This window comes from Sceloporus occidentalis, unplaced genomic scaffold, assembly GCF_023333645.1.
Source record: "Sceloporus occidentalis isolate IW3139 unplaced genomic scaffold, rSceOcc1.0.p SCAF_1, whole genome shotgun sequence".
NCBI classification, from domain to species: Eukaryota; Metazoa; Chordata; class Lepidosauria; order Squamata; family Phrynosomatidae; genus Sceloporus; species Sceloporus occidentalis.
In genome coordinates this window covers 141,714,386-141,735,984 of record NW_028316981.1, presented here as the reverse complement: position 1 = coordinate 141,735,984, position 21,599 = coordinate 141,714,386, and the positions used below count along the sequence as shown (strand labels likewise).

Genomic DNA, 21,599 nt, shown 5'->3' with positions numbered 1-21,599 from the left:
GCAGAGGAGGCTGAGATGGAGGGCCAAGTCTGGTCCCCCTGGTGGGACTCTGCCCCCAGGGGTCCCTGTCCCCCTGCCTCAGAAGCCCCCGGAGGGAGAGGGGGAAGGTCTGGGCTCTGAGGTGCCTAGTTGGGGGAGGGATGGTCGGTGGTGCCCTTTCCTTTGGACCCAGGGAGCCCTCAGGGGAGCGGAGGGTCCCTCTGCCTCCGCAAAGCCAGCACCCCTCCCTCCTCCTCCTTGTTCTGCGCTATGCAGATTCCGGGGCTGAGCGAAGAGGAGGAGGAGGAGGAGGAGGAGGGGGCGTCGCCCTGCCTCCTTCCCCTGCCTGCCCCACGTGGCTCGGCCCTCGCCAGCCAATGGGAGCGCGTGTTTCTGAAAGATCTCCATATATGGCGATCTTCTCGGCCGGCGAGGCGGGGGCCGGCGCCCCCTGGGTATAAAAGGGGCGGGGCTGGCGCTGGGACGCTCTCACTCAGCCGGCGGCAGCGGATCTAGCACGCTCGGGTCCCTCTCTCGCTTCGCGCCTTTGGAAAAGGAAAGCGCCCGCCTCCTCCTTCTCTTCCTCCGCCTCCTCCTCCTCCTCACAGGTAGGAAACGGACGCAACCGGCCTGGGCTCCGCTTTAATAACTATAACAATGATTAAAGTCACCATTCTTGGGAGGGAGGGAAGCGAAGCGGTCCGTTTCACACAACGCGCGTTTTTTGCTGGAGGAGGAGGAGGAGGAACAGCAGCAGCGGGTGCCTTTTAATTGGGTTCTGGGAGAAAGGGAGCGCTAATCGCTTTCTGCCTGCCTTCTCCCTCCCGCCGCCTCCTTTTAGAAAGCGCTGAGCGTTCTAGAGCCGGTTGCCTGGCGACCGCCTCGCGCGACCCTCCTCCTCCTCCTAAGTCTTCTTTACTCTCTCTCTCTCTCTCTCTCTCTCTCTCGCGCGCGCCGGTCAACGGCTTCCCGAACGGGGCGGGGCCGGCCCTGAGGGCGCCTGGGTCCGGATTGGCTGGAGGCGACCGGTGACGTCACGGGGCGGGAAGGGAGGAGACGCTGCGGTGGCTTTTTCCTTCCTTTTTTGAAATTCAACGGCCGGAGGGGGGCGGGGCGGGGCAGGAGAGGCGCCGTTGTTGGGAGGGGCCCCGAGGGAGGGAGCCTTGCAGCCAAGCGAAGGGGGAGAAGCTGTTGAGGGGCTGGTTGGGGGTCGCTCGCCCTGCTCCAGGAGAGTCTAGGTTAAAAGGGGAGCAATAGGGCTGCCGGGGCGAGGCTTCATGGAGGGGGTTGTCTGGGGAAAGGGCACTGAAATGCACACATTAAATGCTCTGGACAAGTGTACGCTTCTCTTATAATTGAGCTTGTGTCCAAGAGCTCTCGAGTCTTAATAGTGGCATAATAAACCTCTGTTTGGGAAACGGGGAAGGTGCCTTTTTCCTCTCTTTGGAAGCCTATCATTAAATGAAAACAAGGCGCGCCTTTTTGTTTCTTAGCAGTTGAGAGGAGGCATAGCAGCCTCCCCAGGATGTAAGGCACATTTTCCTTCTTGGTCGTGTTTCGGCTGCCCTGCCGCTGCTTTTAGGCTGGGATGGTGTGCCTGCTTAAGAGTGTGCCCTGTTTGATTTCTGAAAGTAGGGTTGTGGTATTAATCTCTGGGAGAAATATAAAGACGGAGAGGGAGAGAGGGAAAGGTCTACTTATTGGGTCTTTGAGGGCAGGGAAAGGCAGGACAATCCTGAGACCTTGGTGGAGATGTAGCCTAGAGGGTGGGGTCCCCAGACTGGGTGGCAAGCTGCCAGAGCAGCCCCTAGTGGCCAGACGCTGTAGCGGCCGAGAGGATGGTGCAGAGATGTGGGATGGGAAGGGCACCTTACTGGTCCTTAATGGAAATTTCTCCTTTTCTTCAAAGCAGATCTGAAAAATGGAAGAAGAAATTGCAGCGCTTGTCATTGACAATGGGTCTGGAATGTGCAAAGCCGGCTTCGCTGGAGATGATGCTCCTCGCGCTGTGTTCCCCTCAATTGTTGGGCGCCCACGCCATCAGGTTGGTTGCCAAGGAAGCAGTGGGGCTGCTCTTTCTCTGTATGATCTCGGCTAGGATGCTTCAGCCTAGTAGCGTACTAAGCTTTCTCTCTCCTTTCCTTAGGGTGTCATGGTTGGCATGGGCCAGAAAGATAGCTATGTAGGAGATGAAGCTCAAAGTAAGAGAGGAATCTTGACCCTGAAGTACCCTATTGAGCATGGCATTGTCACCAACTGGGATGACATGGAGAAAATCTGGCATCACACTTTCTACAATGAACTTCGTGTCGCTCCAGAGGAACACCCTGTGCTGCTTACAGAAGCACCTTTGAATCCCAAAGCCAACAGAGAGAAGATGACACAGGTATGGCATTGGTGTGGCTGTTCCTGGTTATTCTCACTCATTTCACCCACCATTTTTCTTTCAAGTTACAGTTTCTCTTCTCTTATTTTCAGGGTTCTTTGCTGTCCTGGCATTTCCTTCTTGAAGTCTCAGGTTTCTGTTGTATTTCTGCCTGTTTTCTTTTGGTTTCCAACTCCATCTGATACTTTGCATGTCAGCATGTGTGTGTGCGTGTGCCACCACTGTAGGAGGGTTTGCTTACTTACAACAACTTTTCTCTTTTTTAGATCATGTTTGAGACATTCAACACTCCAGCCATGTATGTGGCCATTCAGGCTGTGTTGTCCCTGTATGCCTCTGGTCGTACCACTGGTATTGTAATGGACTCTGGAGATGGTGTTACACACACTGTACCCATCTATGAGGGTTATGCCCTTCCTCATGCCATCCTGCGACTTGATTTGGCTGGCCGTGACCTCACAGACTACCTCATGAAGATTCTGACAGAAAGAGGCTACAGCTTCACCACCACGGCTGAAAGGGAAATTGTGCGTGACATAAAGGAGAAGTTGTGCTATGTTGCCTTGGACTTCGAGCAGGAGATGGCCACAGCTGCTTCCTCTTCCTCCCTGGAGAAGAGCTATGAATTGCCTGATGGTCAGGTGATCACCATTGGAAATGAGAGGTTTAGGTGTCCAGAAGCCCTCTTCCAACCATCTTTCTTAGGTAAGCACTTCATTGTAACCATAACGAAAGGCACTAACATGTTCTCAGGTTGCAGGAGTATGCATTTTTGTGTGAGCACACTGGTCTGTGCAGTAGATCATCTGATCTACTTCCAACAAGGCAGTTGTATAGCATGAATTGAGATCTTTTCCATTTTTTTACCCCCTCTTCTCTCTCAGGTATGGAGTCCTGTGGCATTCATGAGACCACTTTCAATTCCATCATGAAGTGTGATGTAGACATCAGGAAGGACCTGTATGCCAACACAGTATTGTCTGGTGGTACCACAATGTATCCAGGGATTGCAGACAGAATGCAGAAGGAGATCACAGCATTGGCTCCTAGTACAATGAAGATCAAGGTGAGAAGAATTGCATTATAAGCTTTTGGTTTTACATGTCTCTGACTTATTTTTCAGAGCTCCTTTTAGCAAGGTAGATAACTGAAACAACTGCAGAGCATTCTAATTTTGGTTTTGTTCTCTTTCTTGTATTAGATTATCGCCCCTCCTGAACGCAAATACTCAGTCTGGATTGGTGGATCCATTCTCGCATCTCTCTCTACCTTCCAGCAAATGTGGATCAGCAAGCAGGAATATGATGAGTCTGGCCCATCCATTGTCCACCGTAAATGTTTCTAAATGGACTATTAGCACATGCAGCATTTGCTGCATGAGTTTTTTTTTCACCAGTATAAATTTGCCAGGGCAAATATATACACCTCATGCTAGCCTCATGAAACTGGAATAAGCCTTCTCTTCAAAACATTTGTCATTGGGAAGTCTGTCTCCAATAATCCTGTGAGGATGTCTACCTTGTTGCTGATATGACCTGTACTCAAGTTAACTGTTCCCTTTGTACATAGCAGTATAACTGTACCCTATACACATCTGGCCTAGGACCTAGTACAGGTGGCATTTATACAATACAAAGGTTTAACTTGTGTCTGTAACTGCCTGGGACCATGGTCTCTGTGTAACCAGCAGTGTAACAATGGAGTTTGAGGCTAGATTTGTACAGGGTAACAAAAGATCAGACTTTCCACTACACAAAGCGCTAAGAGTTCCAGATCACTATTGTTGAGGCTGGCAAGGTTTTGTGAAAAGGATGGCCATTTTTTTTGTCTTGCCACTGTTCCTAACAGGGCTGGAAACATATCGCATCCAAGCCTTATGAACCAGTTTTTCTTCCTTTGCCCACCTGTATCCCAGCAAGACATCACAGGGCAAAAAGTTGCTCAACTTGAGTTGCTCCAATGTTTGCATTGACACCTGTAAATTTAATCATCAGGTTTAATTTATGTAAGATTTTTGTACGTTGCCTTAATGTTGTCATATGACAGTAGAAAACCAAAATTTGTAAGTCATCCTGAAGTTGAGAATTGTAATGCCCAACACGTCATTGTGAAAGGAAAATAAAGCGCTGCAGTAAATGAAATAGGCCTAATGTTTGTTTAGTGGGGGAAATTACTTGAATACTGTTGGCACTCAAAATGCCTGGTCAGTTCTTGATCAGTCATTTACATGCTGGTGAACATGCTTTAGCTTTTAATGCTGAAGTTAGACTCCGAACATCCAAGCTTTCACAATACGAGAGCCATTGCTTGCTGTTGAACAGCTTTTAAATTGGTTAATTAAACCCAGTTTGAAGATTTTCTCTGCCTTTCAACATTGGAATTAAATCACTAACATTATGTCAATTAAAATGAGAACTGGACAGTTGGAAGTCTGCAATGATATACTTCAGTCCAGACTTAATTGCTAATATTAATCTTGACCTGTTTGCTCTAGTGCAGTGTTCTCCAAACTGCCCTTGAAGAATTTTAGACTTAAGCTCCCAGAAGCCTCAGCCATGTTGGCCAATAGTCTTGGATTTTGGGAGCTGAAGTCCAAAATTACTTAAAGCACAGTTTGGGGAGCACTGCTCCAGTGTTTCAGAAACAAAAGACAAAGATTTGAGTTGCTTCTTGCATATTTGTAATCTGCTCTGATAGCCTTTTGACTGAAAAGCAGGGTGTAAATAAACATTACTAGTATGTTGAGATTAGCAAGAAAATGCTAATTACTGGACAGCATGATTGTTCAGGGACATGAGGTTTTAAAATGTATTTTTGTGTGCATAGTGTATTCCACTGGAAACTTTATACCCTGCTGCTTTGGATATTGACTGGGCTAGAATAACAAATTTTGGACAACAGAAAAGATGAAGGAGTAGATTGTGACCACTTTCATGAAATCTGGATAATCTCTCCCACTTTGAGAATGTTAGTAAAACTGGCTGATGGTTCTTGGCTGAACTAATCCATTGCCACCAAGTCCAGAAATGGCATGTCTTTTACAGGGCCACAATTGGTATGCAGCTTGGGTGTTTTTTGCCTGGCTGGAAATCATGCAGCCCAGCTAGCATAGCTGATGGTGAGGAATACTTGGAATACATAACTGTTAGTCCAGCTATGTATCCCCAGTCCCCACACTGCACATGTGATGCCACAGGAGGAAGTGCTTTGTACTGTGAGCAGCTGTAGGGTATATAATGGAGGCCAGCTGTAATTCTCCCAGTAAAGTGCTAGAGCTGGGATTATTGGTATGATTATCTACTTTCAGAAAATGGTTCTGTGACAACAGCAATCATCACTTTGAGCCCTTGAAGCAGAGGCAGTAGCTTCATAATTGACTAAATTGCCCACTCTATCTGATTAAAATTGCTGTGTTAGATGGGAAAGAAGGAAGCACACATGAATAACAAATGTGTCTGCCTTTCTTGCCTTAATGTCTTTGAAAGGTGGGAACCTACAAGGAGTATCATCTACCTTGTGTTCTTGTAATTTGCTACTTGGATGGGCCTTTGGCTCAGGCTAAAAGAAAAAACCCATCCTGTTTCCCTGTTTAGCTTTCATCACTGGAAGATAAGGGATTCATTCTGGGGACATCTACAGTTTATAATAAGCCTGCTTTATTCCCAGATTTGGGAGTTGTGAGCAGGATGGCCTTGTTTGTCCTGAATGTCTTGATAAATTAACTTGCTATAAGGACAACATTTTTTTCGTAGTGAGAAAAGATTATTCCCCTCCAGTAGAGAACGTAACCATTCTACCATGTCTTTTGAGAGGCCTAACAGATGTCAGGCTAAATAAGCAAGATCTGTTGGTTGGAAAAATTGAGTTGACAGATGCTTGCTTGTGTGAGTATCTGCGAAAGTCTTAGTCCTAAATCCCTGTTTAAGTGTTTGCATATTACAGGAGAGGAAAGGATGCAGTATTCCTAGCCCATTGGGAATATTATTAAATATCTTATTTGCATAAATCAAAACACTGAAGAAAAATATGCATAATCTTACTATATAAAGCAGGACTGGTGTGTTCTAAAGATGCCATTTGGTTTGGCAAAGGAATGCCTTGCTATTTGGTTGTCACAAAGTAAGCTAGGAAAGGTAAACCAGTGTTGGCCACATGTTTGGAAATCAGATTGTTCACAGGGTGTAGTGTGTATATTTAGAACCCATGTTTCAGGGAAACTGGGTTTAAAACATTCTTTCTTCATCCTAACTAAAGGAAAGCTCAGCCTGCCCACTACAATTTTTAGAGCATTGTCTTCTATACTTTCCCATTTTGACATTTTCTCAGAACTCTGACCTTTTGCTCTTTTGTACTCGCTTTGTTGTTCAAGCTACTTCCAAAGATAAAAAGCAAGGAACAAAAGGATGGTAGGATTTAAGGGGGGAGAAATGGGGAAGCTGGAGGGACTGGGTCCTCAGTTAAAATTACAACTTCAGAGTGAGGTGGCAGAGGAGCAAGTTGGAGGTGTTTTATACATTTTAGAATTGTTACTTTCTGCAAATTGTAAACTGTTTGGTCTCCAGTTTCTGAATATCAAAGGTCCCCTGAAGAATTTCCCTCTTGGTTGAAGGATTGGAAATCATTTTATAAAACTGGAAAACCTGCATTGTCCAGTGAATAGCTCCTTGGTGAATCTCAAAAGACGGGCTCAGTAACTGCACTTTCGGTCATCTTTTTCTTTTTAATTAAAAGCTAAGAAAATTGTTTTATGGACAGTTGCCCCATTTAGCTTAGTATTGTATATGCTGTCCTTTCCTAACTTGATCCCCGTATGCTAAACTACAACTTTCTTGTCCTCCCTGGACGACATACTTATAGGGATGATTTTAACACCTTGGGCCCCATGATTGTAAAGAGCCAGCATGGTGTAGTGGTTTGAATGTTGGACTATGACTCAGGAGGTCAGAGTTTGATTCCTGCTCAGTCATGAAACCCACTGGATGACCTTGTCCAAGTCACATGCTCTCAGCCTTGGGAAGGCAGCAGCAAACCACCTCTGAACAAATCTTGCCAAGAAAACACTTAATAGGTTTGACCATAAGTCACAATTGACATGAAGGCACGCAACATGCTCCACTGGGAAAAACTGGCCTACAATGACCACCAGCAGCCCTCCCCTTTTATTTTGTATTGCTACAACTTACCTATGATGTAGGTGCTGTCTACACTGTAGAAATGATAACAGTTTGATATTGTTTTTTATTGCCATGGCTCAATGCTATGGAATTCTGGGATATGTAGTTTTGTGTGCTAGTTAGCCACCTCTGCCAGGATGCTCTGGTGCCCCACCAATCTACAAATGTCAGGATTACATAGCACTGAGTCGTGGCAGTTAAAGAGGTGTCAAACTACATTATTTCTGCAGTGCTGATGAATATAAATCCATATAAGCAGCTTATTCAGCTGCAGCTGAGAGAGTAGGGCTCGCTTTAAGGCAGGAATCAGTAATTGGTCCATCAAATGTTCTTGGCCTACAACTCTCAAACAGCCTCAGACAGCATATCTTATTGGTGAAGGATTACTGGACTTCATTATTTATTTATTGGATATATATCCTGCCTTTCTCCCAAAATGGGGTTCAGGGTTGTTTTGTAGTACAAAAACTCTTGGAAGGCCAGAGTTGCCATCCAAATGATTTTGGACTGCAAATCCATAGTTGCCTATCCTTGCTTAAAGACCCTTTAGAACCTGTACTACATATATTTAAAATAAATATATTTCATGGCTAAAGTGGGATTTCAACTGGGTTAGCTGATGCATGCATTGGATGAATGCACAAATATAATATATGGCTTTAGGCTTTGCTGAACCATAGTTGAGTTTTACTTCCAGGCACCAAGCCATTGTGGTTAGACTACCAGACTAAGATGCTGGAGACCAGGGTCCAAATCCCCATTCAGCCATGGGAACCTCTGGGTATCCTTGGGCAAGTCACCCTCAGCCTCAGAGGAAGTCAAGGACAAATGTTTTAGACCAGTGGTCCCCAAACTGTCCTCTTGAAGGGATTTTGGACTGCAGATCCCAGAATCCCCAGCTATTGGCCAATATGGCTGAGGCTTCTAGGAGCTGATGTCCAAAATCTCTTAAAGGGCACAGTTTGGGGACCACTGTTTTAGACCAATGCTAGTCAATGTGGAGGTCCATCAACAAGTGCTGGTGCTCAAACCATCAACTGCAGGTCTGTAGTGAGTTTGAAGGGAGGAAAGTTTAGCCCATGAGCATGACCATGGTATTGATTCCTGTACATGGGGAGTGACGAGAAGAAATGCTGGCCCTCCACATCATAGTCAAGAAACATTGTTTTACACTGCTGCTCTTATAAAATCCTAACTAGCATAGCCAGTAATCAGGCATTACTAGAATTATAATGCAAAATGCTTGAATATAACAGATTGATGAAGACTGTTCTTTTGTACAGTGGGTCCTTGGCATCCTGTAGGTTTTGGTCCCAGGACACCCCCACCCCCACTCATAGATACTAAAATCTGTGGATGTCAAGTCCATTAAATATAATGGTATAGAAAAATGGCAAAAACAAATTTTGCTTTTGGAATTTATATTATTTTTGAATATTTTTCAAGCTGTGGATACAGAAGGCTGGTTACTCCATACCATACCTAAAAGAATGTGCTGTACTCTGCACCATAACCTAGTGGATAGTTCAGATTCCTAAGATTAAACGTTATGGAGAAAGTAAGGAGAAAGGGCCCCACAACATCTAATGATTTTGTAAGAATGTAGGGATGGTCTGAATGGTCCCTGGATGTTCAGTATAGCATATTACCTCGTACAGAATACTTTGGCAAGATTGTGTGTCAGAATGGATAATAACATGGAAAGAGAAGGCACTAGGTAAAAAGAGATACCATGAAAAGTGGTCATTAAAACATTCATTCTGTGGCATAGGTATTCAGACTTTGAACCTTTAGCCTGCCCTGTTGTGTCCAGGTCCTCCCCCCTTCTTAAAAAGATTACAAAATTGGTTTTATGAATTATGTTTTGTGAATGGCTGGTGATCTTTTGTGTCTGCTGGATTAAGGCACTTTTCCTTTCGCAATGTTTACTTAATGCTTGCTTCAGCCCATAGTAACACATACCAACACTGAGGCACGCTGCAATTAGTTAAATGTTCATTGTTAAAGCTGTGCTTTATGGCAGGAGTAGGCATCTTGTCATCCTTGTTGTGCTGCAACTCTCTTCAGCCCTAGCCAACATGAAGGATGGCGGGAGTTGCGATCCAAATTAAAAAGGCCCACACTTGTTCACCCCAGCTTTATGGAATATGCTGTATGGAAAAGACTGCATAGCTTTTATTCAGATATACTACCAGAGCCAGTGTGGTATAGTGGTTTGAGTGTTGGTCTACAACTCTGGAGAAAACCCTGTGATACTTTTGCCATATGTAAAGGTAAAGGTAGCCCGTTGACATAAATGTCTAGTCATAACTGTGGGGGGCAGTGCTCATCTCCATTACTAAGCCATAGAGCCAGCATTGTCCAAGCACTGCTTTGTTTGTCATGTGGCCAGCATGACTGCACCAAACGCCGTTACTTTCACACCAAAGTGGTACCTATTTATCTACTCACATTTGCATGCTTTTTGAAACTGCTAGGTTGGCATAGGCTGGGACTAGTGATGGGAGCTCACCCATCATCCAGCACCTGGGCCTCGAACTGTCATCCTTCCAAATTGGTGTCTTAGCCACTACGCAACAGCCGCAATTACCAGAGACCTGTGAACATCTCCCCCCCTCCACTTCCAAGCATTCTAATTCTTCATTTTATTGTATTATTGCATGAGGCTTTTAAAAACTGTTCTTATTGATTTGTATTGTGATCTGCATATTTAAAACACAGAATTTTTCAGTTTGATCTCCTTGAGGGCTACCTGAGTTCTTTTCTAGTGGAGATTTCTTACCTAAAATTTAAATTTTATAGCAATTTCAGTTAAAGCGTAATCGAGGAGACAAAAAAGGTTTTCCTGGTAGTCACCATAAATTGATTTCAAGTTCAGTATCTCTCTTGTCCACTGCTCAAGTGCCTACACCAAGAAAGTGCAGTCTGTGGATTGCATGCAACCTCTGACCTCTTTCTTTGTGGCCAATCCAGCCCCCAGTTTCAAGAAAAACTGGCATAATTTGGGGGGCATTTTCTCTCTGAAAAAATCATACTAAATCACCCACAAAACAGCTCTTGCTGTTTCTTGCTGTTTCTCTGGTTTTTAGCTGTAATTTCTCCAAAGAGATACCCAGTATCCATCTGAATATGCTGATGAGGGCCACCAGGGGGCACAGGGGAAAATTGGCCCCATTCACCCCTGTATTGACATGTTTACAGTTGAACATCAAGAAAACAAAAAAAATTACCACAGATTATTTACATGACAATGATAGTTCAAGTTTTTCCATACCCTGGTTGTCATTAATGACAACAGAGACTGAAGTCAATACATCAGAAGACTAGGACTTAGAAGAGTAGCTATGAAGGAACTAGACGATCCTGGAATGTAAAGATATATAATTTAATACTAAAGTCAGGATTATCCATGTCTTCATATTTCCCATTTCTATGGATGGTTGTGAAAACTGGACAGTGAAAAAAGCTGATAGGAAGAAAATAAATTCTTTTGAAATGTCATGCTGGAGAACAGTTCTATGGACAGCATGGACTGCTAAAAAGACCAATAAATGGGTCCTAGAGCAAAGTGAGCCTGAACTTTCCCTGGAAGCCAAGATGACTAAACTGAGACTGTCATACTTTGGATATATGGGAGAACATGTCACACTAGAAAAGACAATAATTATTGGTAGGGTAGAAAGCAGCAGGAAAAGAGGAAAATGGCATTACAGGTGGATAGACTCAATCAAGGAAGTCATGGCCCTGAATTTGCAAGACTTGGAGGTTTCTTATTCATGGAGTCACCATAAGTTGAAGTCAACTTGCTGGCAGTTAATAACAACTAAAATCCTGTATGTCTTCATCCTTGTCCTACAACAAGATGACCTTTCCGCCCCCTTTTAAGGATAATATGCTCACTTTTTACACCAGAGCTGGGGGACATGTGGCTCTCCAGATATTGTTGGACTGTAACTTTCACACATCTACCACTAGTTCCAGTGCCTTGGGCTAATATGGGAATAGCAACCAAACAGCTGTTGGACCACAGTTTTCCCTAGCTCTGCCTTTCCGTCTTTTCCTAGAAGTCTCTAATGCTAAGGTTTTAGTTGTTTCTGTTACCTCTGTTCTCCTAAATTGTTTTCACCTTACTACTAGGACTGTGTTTTCTCTACTTATTCTTCCTTTAAAAAAGTAAATTATCTAGGTCCCTTCGTGGAAGTCTGCCTTCTGTCTTAATATTGAAAGTATCTTTCTTGAAATGCATTACTTCAGATATTCATGCAAATATTCCAGAAGAATTACTGGGGCAGCCTGAGATGTTTCCAGATGTTTTGCTTGTTCTGCTGGGAACATCACTGCAGGTTGATCAGCTCTGAAGCTGTTTATGGCATTTGCACAATGTCACTGTTGTGTGATAAACTTGTATTGTTTAGCATGTCAGGCTGAAGCCAAAAGCCCCAGGCTTTCTTCAGCAGGGAAATGGAAAGGAAATGATGATCTGCTAGCACTGCCAAATACAACATTTGTATTTTAGTCACTGCTTGCTCATAAGGATAACATAAAATAAACCAGCCACACCCAGAGGGCTTGTGCAACTCACACTGACTGTATGGGGTGGGGGTGTGGGGGTAGGAACCACTGAGAGCTTGACCGATACAGTATTTTGTAACTGGCTGTGGATTCTTGTCACTGAACGGTGTCCCAGTTCAATCTTAAAAATGGATTGTCAAAGCTTTGACAACACTGTCTAGGTAGGTTCCAGTCTATCCCTTGTACTTGATTAGCCAGTGCAAAAAAGGGGGAAGGGAGAGAGAATGGTTGAGCAGTAATGGTTAGGAACAGAGGTCACCACGGGGGAAGCCAATATGCTAAACTGTGTGTGCATAAGCTGCTGAGTAATGTGATTAACAGAGGGTGCAGTTGCTGCCAGCACTGTACTGGGCCTCCCGCTGTTCTCTTGATTCAAGGCTCTTTCTCCACCCTCTCTCTGCATTCCACACCCTTGGACTCCTTTGTCTGGGGATAAAGAGACCCTCATCCTGGGGGATTTGGCAGCCAGATGTCACGTACTAAGCATCAGAGAAGCCAGGCTAATAAATTCCACTCTCCCCAATGGCTATTGAAATGTTGGTTTGTTCCCAGTTCCCTTCTAGCACTCTTACAATCAAGAAAAATATCTTCTGTCCTATCTTTCATGAAGCACTGCTGTGGTCTGGTGATAAATGCAGACAATATGTGAGGGGACTGTCCCCTGGAAAAGCAGGTGGTAAATCTATTATATCAGGAGTGGGCAACCTGTGGGCTACTTACAGCTCTTGAACCCAGGTTTTGCACCCTCCTTGGTCCCACAACAAGTCAGTTCTGAAGTGGTCAGCAGTATCATGTTGGCATCCTCCCACATTGCCTTTCATCTTTTCTTTTGGCAACAGAATTCTGCAACACCCTCCCTTTTGGTGGTTTCATTGTTTTATGATGCAGATGCGTGTGCCAGCATCCTCCTGTGATATAGAGCTGCTGCCATCAGAAGCAAATTATCAAAAGTATAGTTGATGCAATTGCTCCATGTGTCTCACTGGTTGCAGACTATGCTGTCTGAACCTGGAAACTAGGGCGTGTTACAGACCGCCCCTTTGGGGCGGCCTGTAGGCGCGCCTTTCCCCGGTGTATCGGGGCCTCAGTTGCCAGACCGGCAGCCTCCGAGGCCCCGATCCGCCGCTTTGCAGGCTGTGGGGAAGCGGCAAAAGGCCGCTTCCACGCAGCCTGGAAAGGGGTGCCCTTGGGGCTTCAAGCCCCAAGGACACCCCGCGGCGGCGGGGAGGAAGAAAAAGGGGCCGCTTGGCCCCTTTCTCCCTTGCGTTGCTGGGCGCAACGGAGCTCCTTCCTGCTCTGCGCAAAGGGCACATTAAGCGCCCTCACACGGAGCGATGGCGTCACGTCTGCGGTGCCTCGTTTGGAGGCGGCGCGTTCGTCACGCCATCATGGCGGCGGCCGTGTGGAACGGCCGCCGCCATTTTGTGCGCGGGGAGCGCGTGCTAGGGTCAGGGGGGTGCGGAAGCACCGCCCCTTCCTAACCCTAGTACGTGCTCGCCACATACTTTCATGGCGGTCTGTAACCCGCCTAGGAAGGGTCAGTCTTTGTTAGTACTTGTATAGGACACCAACAATGAATCTCAGGTGCTGTAGGCTATATTTCAGAGGAATGAATTAGCAATTCTGAATATTCCTTGCCTGAGAAAACCCTATGAAATTCATGGGATCACCATAAGTCAACAGGTGACTTAAAGGCACATGCACCCAAAAACCTACTTCACTGGTTAGAATCCAGGTAATGAAGGAAACAGAGAAAAAGGATATTTGCTTCTTTTTCCTTTTTAGTCACTTCTTGAATCTCTTGATGTTTCTGTTGTCATCAACATTTTGCATGCTGGTCGAGTAACCGCGTAAAAATACATGGTATTAGGCTGTACGTCCACTGAAGCTGCAAGGCCAAAAATGTTTTCATATATGGATATTTCTCTGTTCTTCTTAATTGCATTTTAAATTGTATTAATTATTCATCCATTTATTTAATCAATTTCTGTGCCACCGCTTGTATACTAACTCACACACGTACACAAAACAGGTTCATTTTTTGGAACTGCTTTATTGCCTTAACCACCTTAATCCAGTCTTGGCTGTCACAATGAATTTTGCCGGAAACACTGGTGAGCCAACGGGACAGGACCACAATGTTTGTGGGGGCAGTGCACCCTACCAGTGTCACAAAGTGGGTTATTCTTGCATTGTTGTTGTTGTGTCCTTTCAAGTCATTTCCGACTTATGGTAACCATAAGGCAAATCTATCATGGGGTTTTCTTGGCAAGGTTTGTTCACAAGAGGTTTTCCATTGCCTTCTCCTGAGAAAGTGTGACTTCCCCAAGGTACCCCAGTGGGTTTTGTGGCTGAGCTGAAAATTGAACCCTTGTCGCTACAGTGACAGTCCAACACTTCAAACCACTACACTACGCTGGCTCTCTTTTTAAATCTTCATGACATGCACCTATGTTGCTCAAAGCTGTGGGTGCAGAGCAGAGTTTGCATCTGTCCCACCTCTTCCAGTTACCCTGCTCAAAACTGTAATTGTGCTCTGTTGCTGTTAAATGTGAGCAGATGTAAAGTACTGCCCCATCTGTAAGGAATACTCCAACTGTGAAGAAAATATTGCCCCCCCCCCCTTGTGAGGAGATAAAAAGTACTGTCTTCCATCTCAGTGCTCCCATTATTTAATTCTATACCAGCATTCAGTTTTCTGCAATGGGCCACCTGTGACCTTCCAGATGTTGCGCTGTAACTCCCATCAATGAGGAAGAATGATGGAAGTTTCAGGCCAAAAACATCTGGGGGGGTCACAAGTTGTTCATCCCTGCTCTATCCCTTGATCAGAATTAGAAGTTGCCCTTTCCACAGGATATGAGGTTACTTTGTTTTCCGCACTCTTGCCAGCACTTAGATGCGTATCTACAGTCGTAATGAGACCAGCAACAATATTTTCTATTGCTTAAAACTAAAGCTACTCGGGGAAGGGGGATTCTATGCAGAATTGTCTTGAGTGTCCTTGAGAAATAACATTTGAAGAAAGAATTTCATACTGTTGTGATATCAAATATGGCGATAGATTTGCTGTTATATGCATTCAAGTTGACTCCACTTTACCCTAGCATAGAGTTTTCTTGTTGAGATTTATTCAGAGAAGGTTTGCCATTGACATACACTAAGAATGAGAGAGTTTGGCTTTCCCAAGGTCCCACTTGAGTTTCCATGGTGAGTGGGGATTCGAACCCTGATCTCCTAAAGTCTTAGTCCAACACTCTAACCACTAAATCATGCTAACTCACTATAAATAACACACATGCATAGATTTATTTTTGTATGTGTATTTAACAATGGCAAAATCCAAACAAATCTCACTTTTTTCTGAGTATTAACATTTTTTACCAATTTTCAAAGTGAAATGTTATGTCAAATATTTATTGCTGGTTAATTGTTTTAAGTTGGCCAGAATTATTACAGTTGGTACATTCATGAATCCAAGATTTGTACATCTTACCCCAGTACACAAAGTAGTTGGAATGAAACCAGTTGTGCCCCTGAAGCCAATAAACTATCAAAGAAATTTTGCAAAATTTCTACTCTGCCAGGTGCTTATATTAGATCTCTGCTATCCTTCCTCCATCCCTGACCTGGAAGAATGTCACTACATTTCAACCTGAGCCTTTCTTCCTCAGAGGTTGTTAGGACTGTAAAAGAGGGATGGGATGGTTTGCTTTTGCAGTCTTTCAAGCTAGGCTTTCCCTACTCCACTAAAGTTTAATTCATACCTGTGTTAAATGACCCTGAATAGATTCTTTTGCATAAGAACATAAAAAGTAGATTTGTTAATCAGATCAAGGCCCACTAACTACAAATATTCTTTGTAAGAATATCCTCAATGGAAAAAAATTGGCCAATAGTCCACTGGTAGTCTGCGACTTATCTTCTAGCAACCCTTGATCAAAATATCTGAGGAAACAGAAGGAAGGTCAACGTGTGTCTCTGAATACTGCCTGGGCTTAAACAAGCATGGCCTTTGCTACAGCATGAAGTTATGACCTGTTTAGATTTCAAATTTTCAGGCAGGGTTTTGTTGTTTTTTATCCAGTATATTTTTTACAGGTTTTTTTTTTTAGAGTATGGACAACTTATTTTCTTAAGTGTATGATAAACTCCCCCCACCTTTGTTTATATAAAATTATAATTACTTCCATGGTTGAATTGAGTCATCACTGTTCAAACACCACTGATGAAACTTCATAGCAGCTACAAGTACAAGTTTTTTCAGTGGAATGAGTTCATGCTTTCAACTCCTGAGTCATCAAGTAACCGGAAAGAAAGTCATATACTTGCATGTGAGAATTGGCCTGTTGCCCTACTCAGTAGCTAGTTTTGCTAGGGGGGCACTTTGAAAACAGCATGTGAGGTGGGGCCTTTTGTAAATCCTGCTATTACAATCATTGCTCCTTCCCCAGCCCAAATGACACCCATTGGGGCAACTGGATTTGATATGTGGTCAGCGATGGTTGATTCTTAACCTAGAAATTATAGGATGCACAAGGACTCTTATGTGTTATGAGGACAGAATGAGGAAAGTATGAGCCTCCAGAACTTTCAACTGCAGGTTCCATCAGTCCTAGACAGCATAACCAATTGTGAAGGAAGATGTGTGTTGCAGTTCAAGGCCATACTTTTCCTACTCCTGCATGACAAGAATCCTAGCCTCATTTAGAAGAGAGATATGACAATTTCTGTCATATAGCCCCCTGCTGTTTGTCACATGTCAGAAATGGACAAAAATAATAAAGGACTTGTGACACCCCCAGTTAATGTGATTTGGGCACACACATATTCCCCATGTGGAAAGACATCTGCTATCCTCCCTTTAAAATTATTCCAAACAATAATTTTTGGCAGGAACTTCAAAGCAGAATGTAATCTCAGATTTCCCGATGGTGCCATCTTGTTATTTTCTTTATTTTCCCATAGAGGGAGCACTGCTGTCAACCTTATAATGCTAGGTATGTTTCCAATTACACAATCAGCACTTTTATACCACTCGAACTGCCATGGCTCCATTGTAAGGAATCCTGGAATTTGTAGTTGTGTGGGATATTTAGAATTTTCTGCCAGATGCTCTAATGTCTCAGCACACTATAGATTCCAAGATTCCATAGGATTCAGCCATAACCATTAAAGTGGTATCAAAACCCATAATTGTGTAATGTGAAAGATATTCAGTTTATAGAGTTTTTCTCTTTTAGTTCTGCATCCCAGTGCTAAGTGGTATATGTATTTTTTACCATTCACTCAGATTCAGCTCCTTTCCATCACTCTTCATGAACTCTGTACCCACCTGAACTTCTTTTCCTTACTACATGTTTCATAACAACCTGGTTCCAGTTAACCTTGGCTGACTGAGAATTCATGTGATACTGACAACCTGATTCATGTTTCCACCACTGGTTTCCTGCCCTGATTGTTCTTGTGGCTAGATTCATGATTGTGAGAACTGCCTGCAAAATCTCCATGCTTCACAATAATGAGGTGAGCACACAGTGTAGCAAAGGAAATCTAAAAGCCAGTTCACAATGTACAAAATTCCTATATGAATTGCAAATTGAGGTGAAATGTAGTAGGTAATAACTGCCATGAGGACACACGGTGAGAGGAAGACATGATTTATAAATGGCTTTCCTTGTGTGTGTATACAAATGAGAAATGGCATTTAGAAGGTTGTTAAGTGATTTACGTGGAAGTATGATATTAGTTTTGTTTTTACTATTGCCAGTGATAAACAAGCTTCAAAACACATTGAGAGAGAGGAAAACTTTACACTTTTCACAACTGTAGATCTGCAATACTCTAAGTTTGGAAGCTACTGTCAGTACCTGTGCAACTAATTCCCCACATTGGGCAACTACTTTTGAATCTGAGGAGCTTTGTGATCTGTCATTGGGGTAGTAAGGTCTGTTGTTCAAAGAGAGAAGAAAATCCCACTCACTAAGCATGTTCAGATTCTTAGGAAAGCGCCTTAAAGGGGCTCTTTGGAGCATAAGCTAAATTTTATGATTTATATAAATTGCCACAGACCATGCCACATTCTAGAGTAAATGGAAGCTTTCACCTTGTTAGATTTGATCTACTCAGTCCTGGGCATGGCATATTTTCAAGTAGGGCTGGAAATTATGTTGCCCTACAGATATTGGACTGCAAAAGCCCTAGCCCAGCATAGCCAAAGGTAAGGAATGCTGGAACCTGCCTTCCACCAGCATCTGGAGGGAAACACAAGTCCCATCCTTGCTTTAGATATTTGGCTCAGATTCCCACTCTGTTGCTTCCCCACTTGCATATACCTTAATGAATTAAAATGCCTGCATCTCATTTTTTCACCTTAGAGTGGCTTACAGTCCAAACTAAAATAATTAAAATGTGCATAGAAAAACAATATAAAACCACAAGGACCAACATCAATTGTAATGCATGTTTTAATTGGCCTACGTAGCAAGACCAAACTCTCCCTGGAAGCCAAGATGACAAAAATGAGGTTGTTGTACTTTGGACACACCACGAGAAGAAAGGTGGAGGGCATCAGAAAGAGAGGAAAATCACAAACCAAATAGCTGGACTCAGTCAGGAAGTCACAGGGCTGAGTCTGCAGGACTTGAGCAGAGAGGGAGAAGAAAGGGGTTCTTGGAGAATGGAGATGTCTCAGCCACGACAAGTTCACCTTGGGGTAGCCAAAAGTTGGACATGACTTGAAGACACAGTAGTTGTTGTTGTTTTTTAACTGAAGGGAGGTGTCATATAACTGAGTCTTCAGAGCTGTGAATATTTTAAAGTGGTAGGGATATATGGGTTCCCTCTAGCTTCACCACCTGACATTGCTTACTGGTGTCTAGAATATTCTTCTGAAGGGGTGGGTTGTCCTCCCAGGATGACTTGGAAACAGTGCCTCCATGTGGTGGTCTATATTGTTATCTTCCTGTGGGAAAATATAGCTCTCAATAGGATGCGATGGCAGCCTATTGTGGGACCAATCCTAAGACCCTGCAATGTACCATTTACACTTTGACTTATTCTTTTTCCTCAAATGAGCTGGCAGTTGTTACTCAGAACTTAAATGGAAGAGAACATGATGCTGAACCAAAACCATTTCTGAAAATTAGAGGTTTTTTTTTAAATGGTTATGGTGATGATTCTGATTCTAAGGCTCACACAGGTGACTGTTCCATCTACCTGTATGTACACCTGTAACCAAGGAAGTGGTGTTGGCTTTAACTGAACCCTTTCAATAGCTTTAATAGCAGTTCATTAAAGACCATCACAAGCTCAGATCTGAAACATTTCAAGGAACTGTCCTAGGAACAAAGTGCAATGTTGGGGCAGGAGTCATGCACGGAACATGTTTCTTCTCTGTGACATTCTCCTTGGAATGCAGTTAACAACGCACACATATCTGGAGTTAGCTTATGGAGCTTTCTGCTCAGAGAGCATGCATGGTTCCTGTGCTGCCTTGAGACCAACATCCTTTTTCACAAATTAATTCCTATCTGAAATTCCCCTTTGCTCTGCTCTTTTCCAAATGGTATTTCAGAGTGGCTCAGAAAGATGGCAACAGCTGGATTGTACAGAGCCCCTGGACATTGGTAGGTAGTGGGAACAGAAAGTGCAGCGTTCAAGTCTGGTGTTGTTGTTTTTTTTAATCACCAGTTTTCATTCATCTTTGTAGCTAACCTTCCTCATCTGTTCCAAAAAACTCTCCCATCACAAACATGCCTTGGTATCGCTTTATTAATTATGCTATCAGCCTTAAAATAGTTTATGCCCTCCCCCAAGATAAATGATTGATTTTTTTTTAGAAATCCCTTCTAACTATGAACTGATACTTGTTTGATTGCGATATTGAAATGAATTGTTTGAAAGCAACTCAAAGACATAGCTGTGTTACTTTGGAAAATCAGTATGCAAAGGGATCTTGTAGCACACTTGAGACTAACTGGAGGAAAGAAACTGATAGCATGAGCTTTCATAGACATGAGTCTACTTCCTCAGAGGCATCTACAAAAGTTCATGCCACCAGCTTCTTTCTTTCAGTTAGTCTCAAAGGTGCAACAAGACCCCTTTGCATACTGTTTGTAAACAGTGAATTTATAACAGTTATATTTGATTTTTTAAAAAAAAACCAATTAAAAATTAAAAACCCAATCATATGAGGATGCCTGATTTTAGATTTATGCCTGATTCTAGGTTTATGATTTCCAAGTAGAGTTAAATTCTGACTTCCACTGCTAAATACTTTACTTCTACTCTTGTTGACCTAATAATAACAGCATGTCAGGTGAAGCCTTGTGAATCATTCTCTTGTTGCTGCTGCTTTTTCTGGCTAATTTTCTTTTTCTTTAAGGCTGAAGAAGATATTCCTTCCCTTGAAAAAGACTGGATGTCAGGGAATCATTTTGGAATTAATTATTTGTTTGAGGTCTCTCTTTCACACACACAGGTTGCAATCATTTGCACACTTATCTGGGAGCAAACTCCATTTAACTCAGTTGAACTCAGCTTGTATCTGTGGTCCTGAAGACACTACTGTCAGTTTCCAAGGAGAGTAAAATTCAAACATTGAAAAGGATGTAACAACACCCCCCACCCCCCACCGCAACCATTAACAACTCCTTAAACATTACATATCATTTCAAAAGAAGAGACTTTCAGCTGTGGGGAAACATCCTCCCAAGGAATGCATAGGAACACCCAGACACACCATAAAATGTTCTCTTTGTTTGAGATGTTGATTTGCAACCCACATTCCAAATTTCTCTCAGCAGCCAAGGGAGCAAATCATTTGCTACTAGTAAAAAGATCTGAAATGTACCCAGTTTTAGAAGGGTGCCATAGAGAATGGGTAACCATAATCCCGGTCTCTTTTCTTCAGGTTTAAATATTTGCTCAAAAGGAACTAAGATACAGAGAAAGAGTAGACAGGTCACAGATACAAAGGAAAGGCAGGAATCTTCTTCCTTTCAAAACATATTTAACATCTTAGTTAAAAACATTTATTTATCGCAATCTTTCAGGGTATAAACAATCTTTCAGGGGAGCTATTTGTTTACATTGTTAGTTTTATTGCATTTTATTGGATGCATTATTTGCAATTTGTGGTTTTAGTTATTTGGGATGATGTTTTTATAATTTTTTCTGGTGTAGTGGTTTGAGCATTGGATTACAACTGTGAAGACCAGGGTTCAATTCCCATCTTGGCCATAAAACCCACTGGTTCACCTTGGGCAAGTCGTACTCTCTCTCAGCCTCAGAAAGCAATGGCAAACCTCCTTTGAAACTTCATGATAGGTTTGCCTTAGGGTCACCATTAGTCGGAAACAATTTGAAGGCACACAACAACAACAACAACAATAAAGTCTGGTATTAAAAGTTTGTTTTTGTGCAGGCTGTCAGCAGGCCTGGACTGCTGTGAAAACAGCAGGATATAAATCACTAACAGCAACACG

General features: G+C 43.2%; 1 protein-coding gene across 2 annotated transcripts; it reads left to right on the top strand.

The window, feature by feature from the left end:
• The first annotated feature begins 454 nt into the window (after nt 1–454).
• Nucleotides 455–4,506, top strand: ACTG1 (actin gamma 1). Of its 2 annotated transcripts, none has more exons than XM_089539743.1 (6): nt 455–587; nt 1,892–2,023; nt 2,126–2,365; nt 2,632–3,070; nt 3,250–3,431; nt 3,567–4,506. In XM_089539743.1, exons 2-6 carry the CDS (start codon nt 1,901–1,903, stop codon nt 3,708–3,710), a joined length of 1,128 nt encoding a protein of 375 aa, XP_089395869.1. In that variant the 5' UTR covers nt 455–587; nt 1,892–1,900; the 3' UTR covers nt 3,711–4,506. The 2 variants fall into 2 exon arrangements, with proteins under 2 accessions (XP_089395869.1, XP_089395878.1); XM_089539752.1 differs by having other exon boundaries at nt 1,889–2,023.
• The last annotated feature ends 17,093 nt before the right edge of the window (nt 4,507–21,599 follow it).

What these genes read in the sequence shown, in the direction of transcription:
- ACTG1 (XM_089539743.1), top strand. Translation starts at nt 1,901, where the DNA reads ATGGAAGAAGAAATTGCAGCGCTTGTCATTGACAATGGGTCTGGAATG. An exon ending in CTTCCAACCATCTTTCTTAG is followed by an intron (nt 3,071 to 3,249) that starts GTAAGCACTTCA and finishes CTTCTCTCTCAG; the next exon opens with GTATGGAGTCCTGTGGCATT. An exon ending in CTAGTACAATGAAGATCAAG is followed by an intron (nt 3,432 to 3,566) that starts GTGAGAAGAATT and finishes TTCTTGTATTAG; the next exon opens with ATTATCGCCCCTCCTGAACG.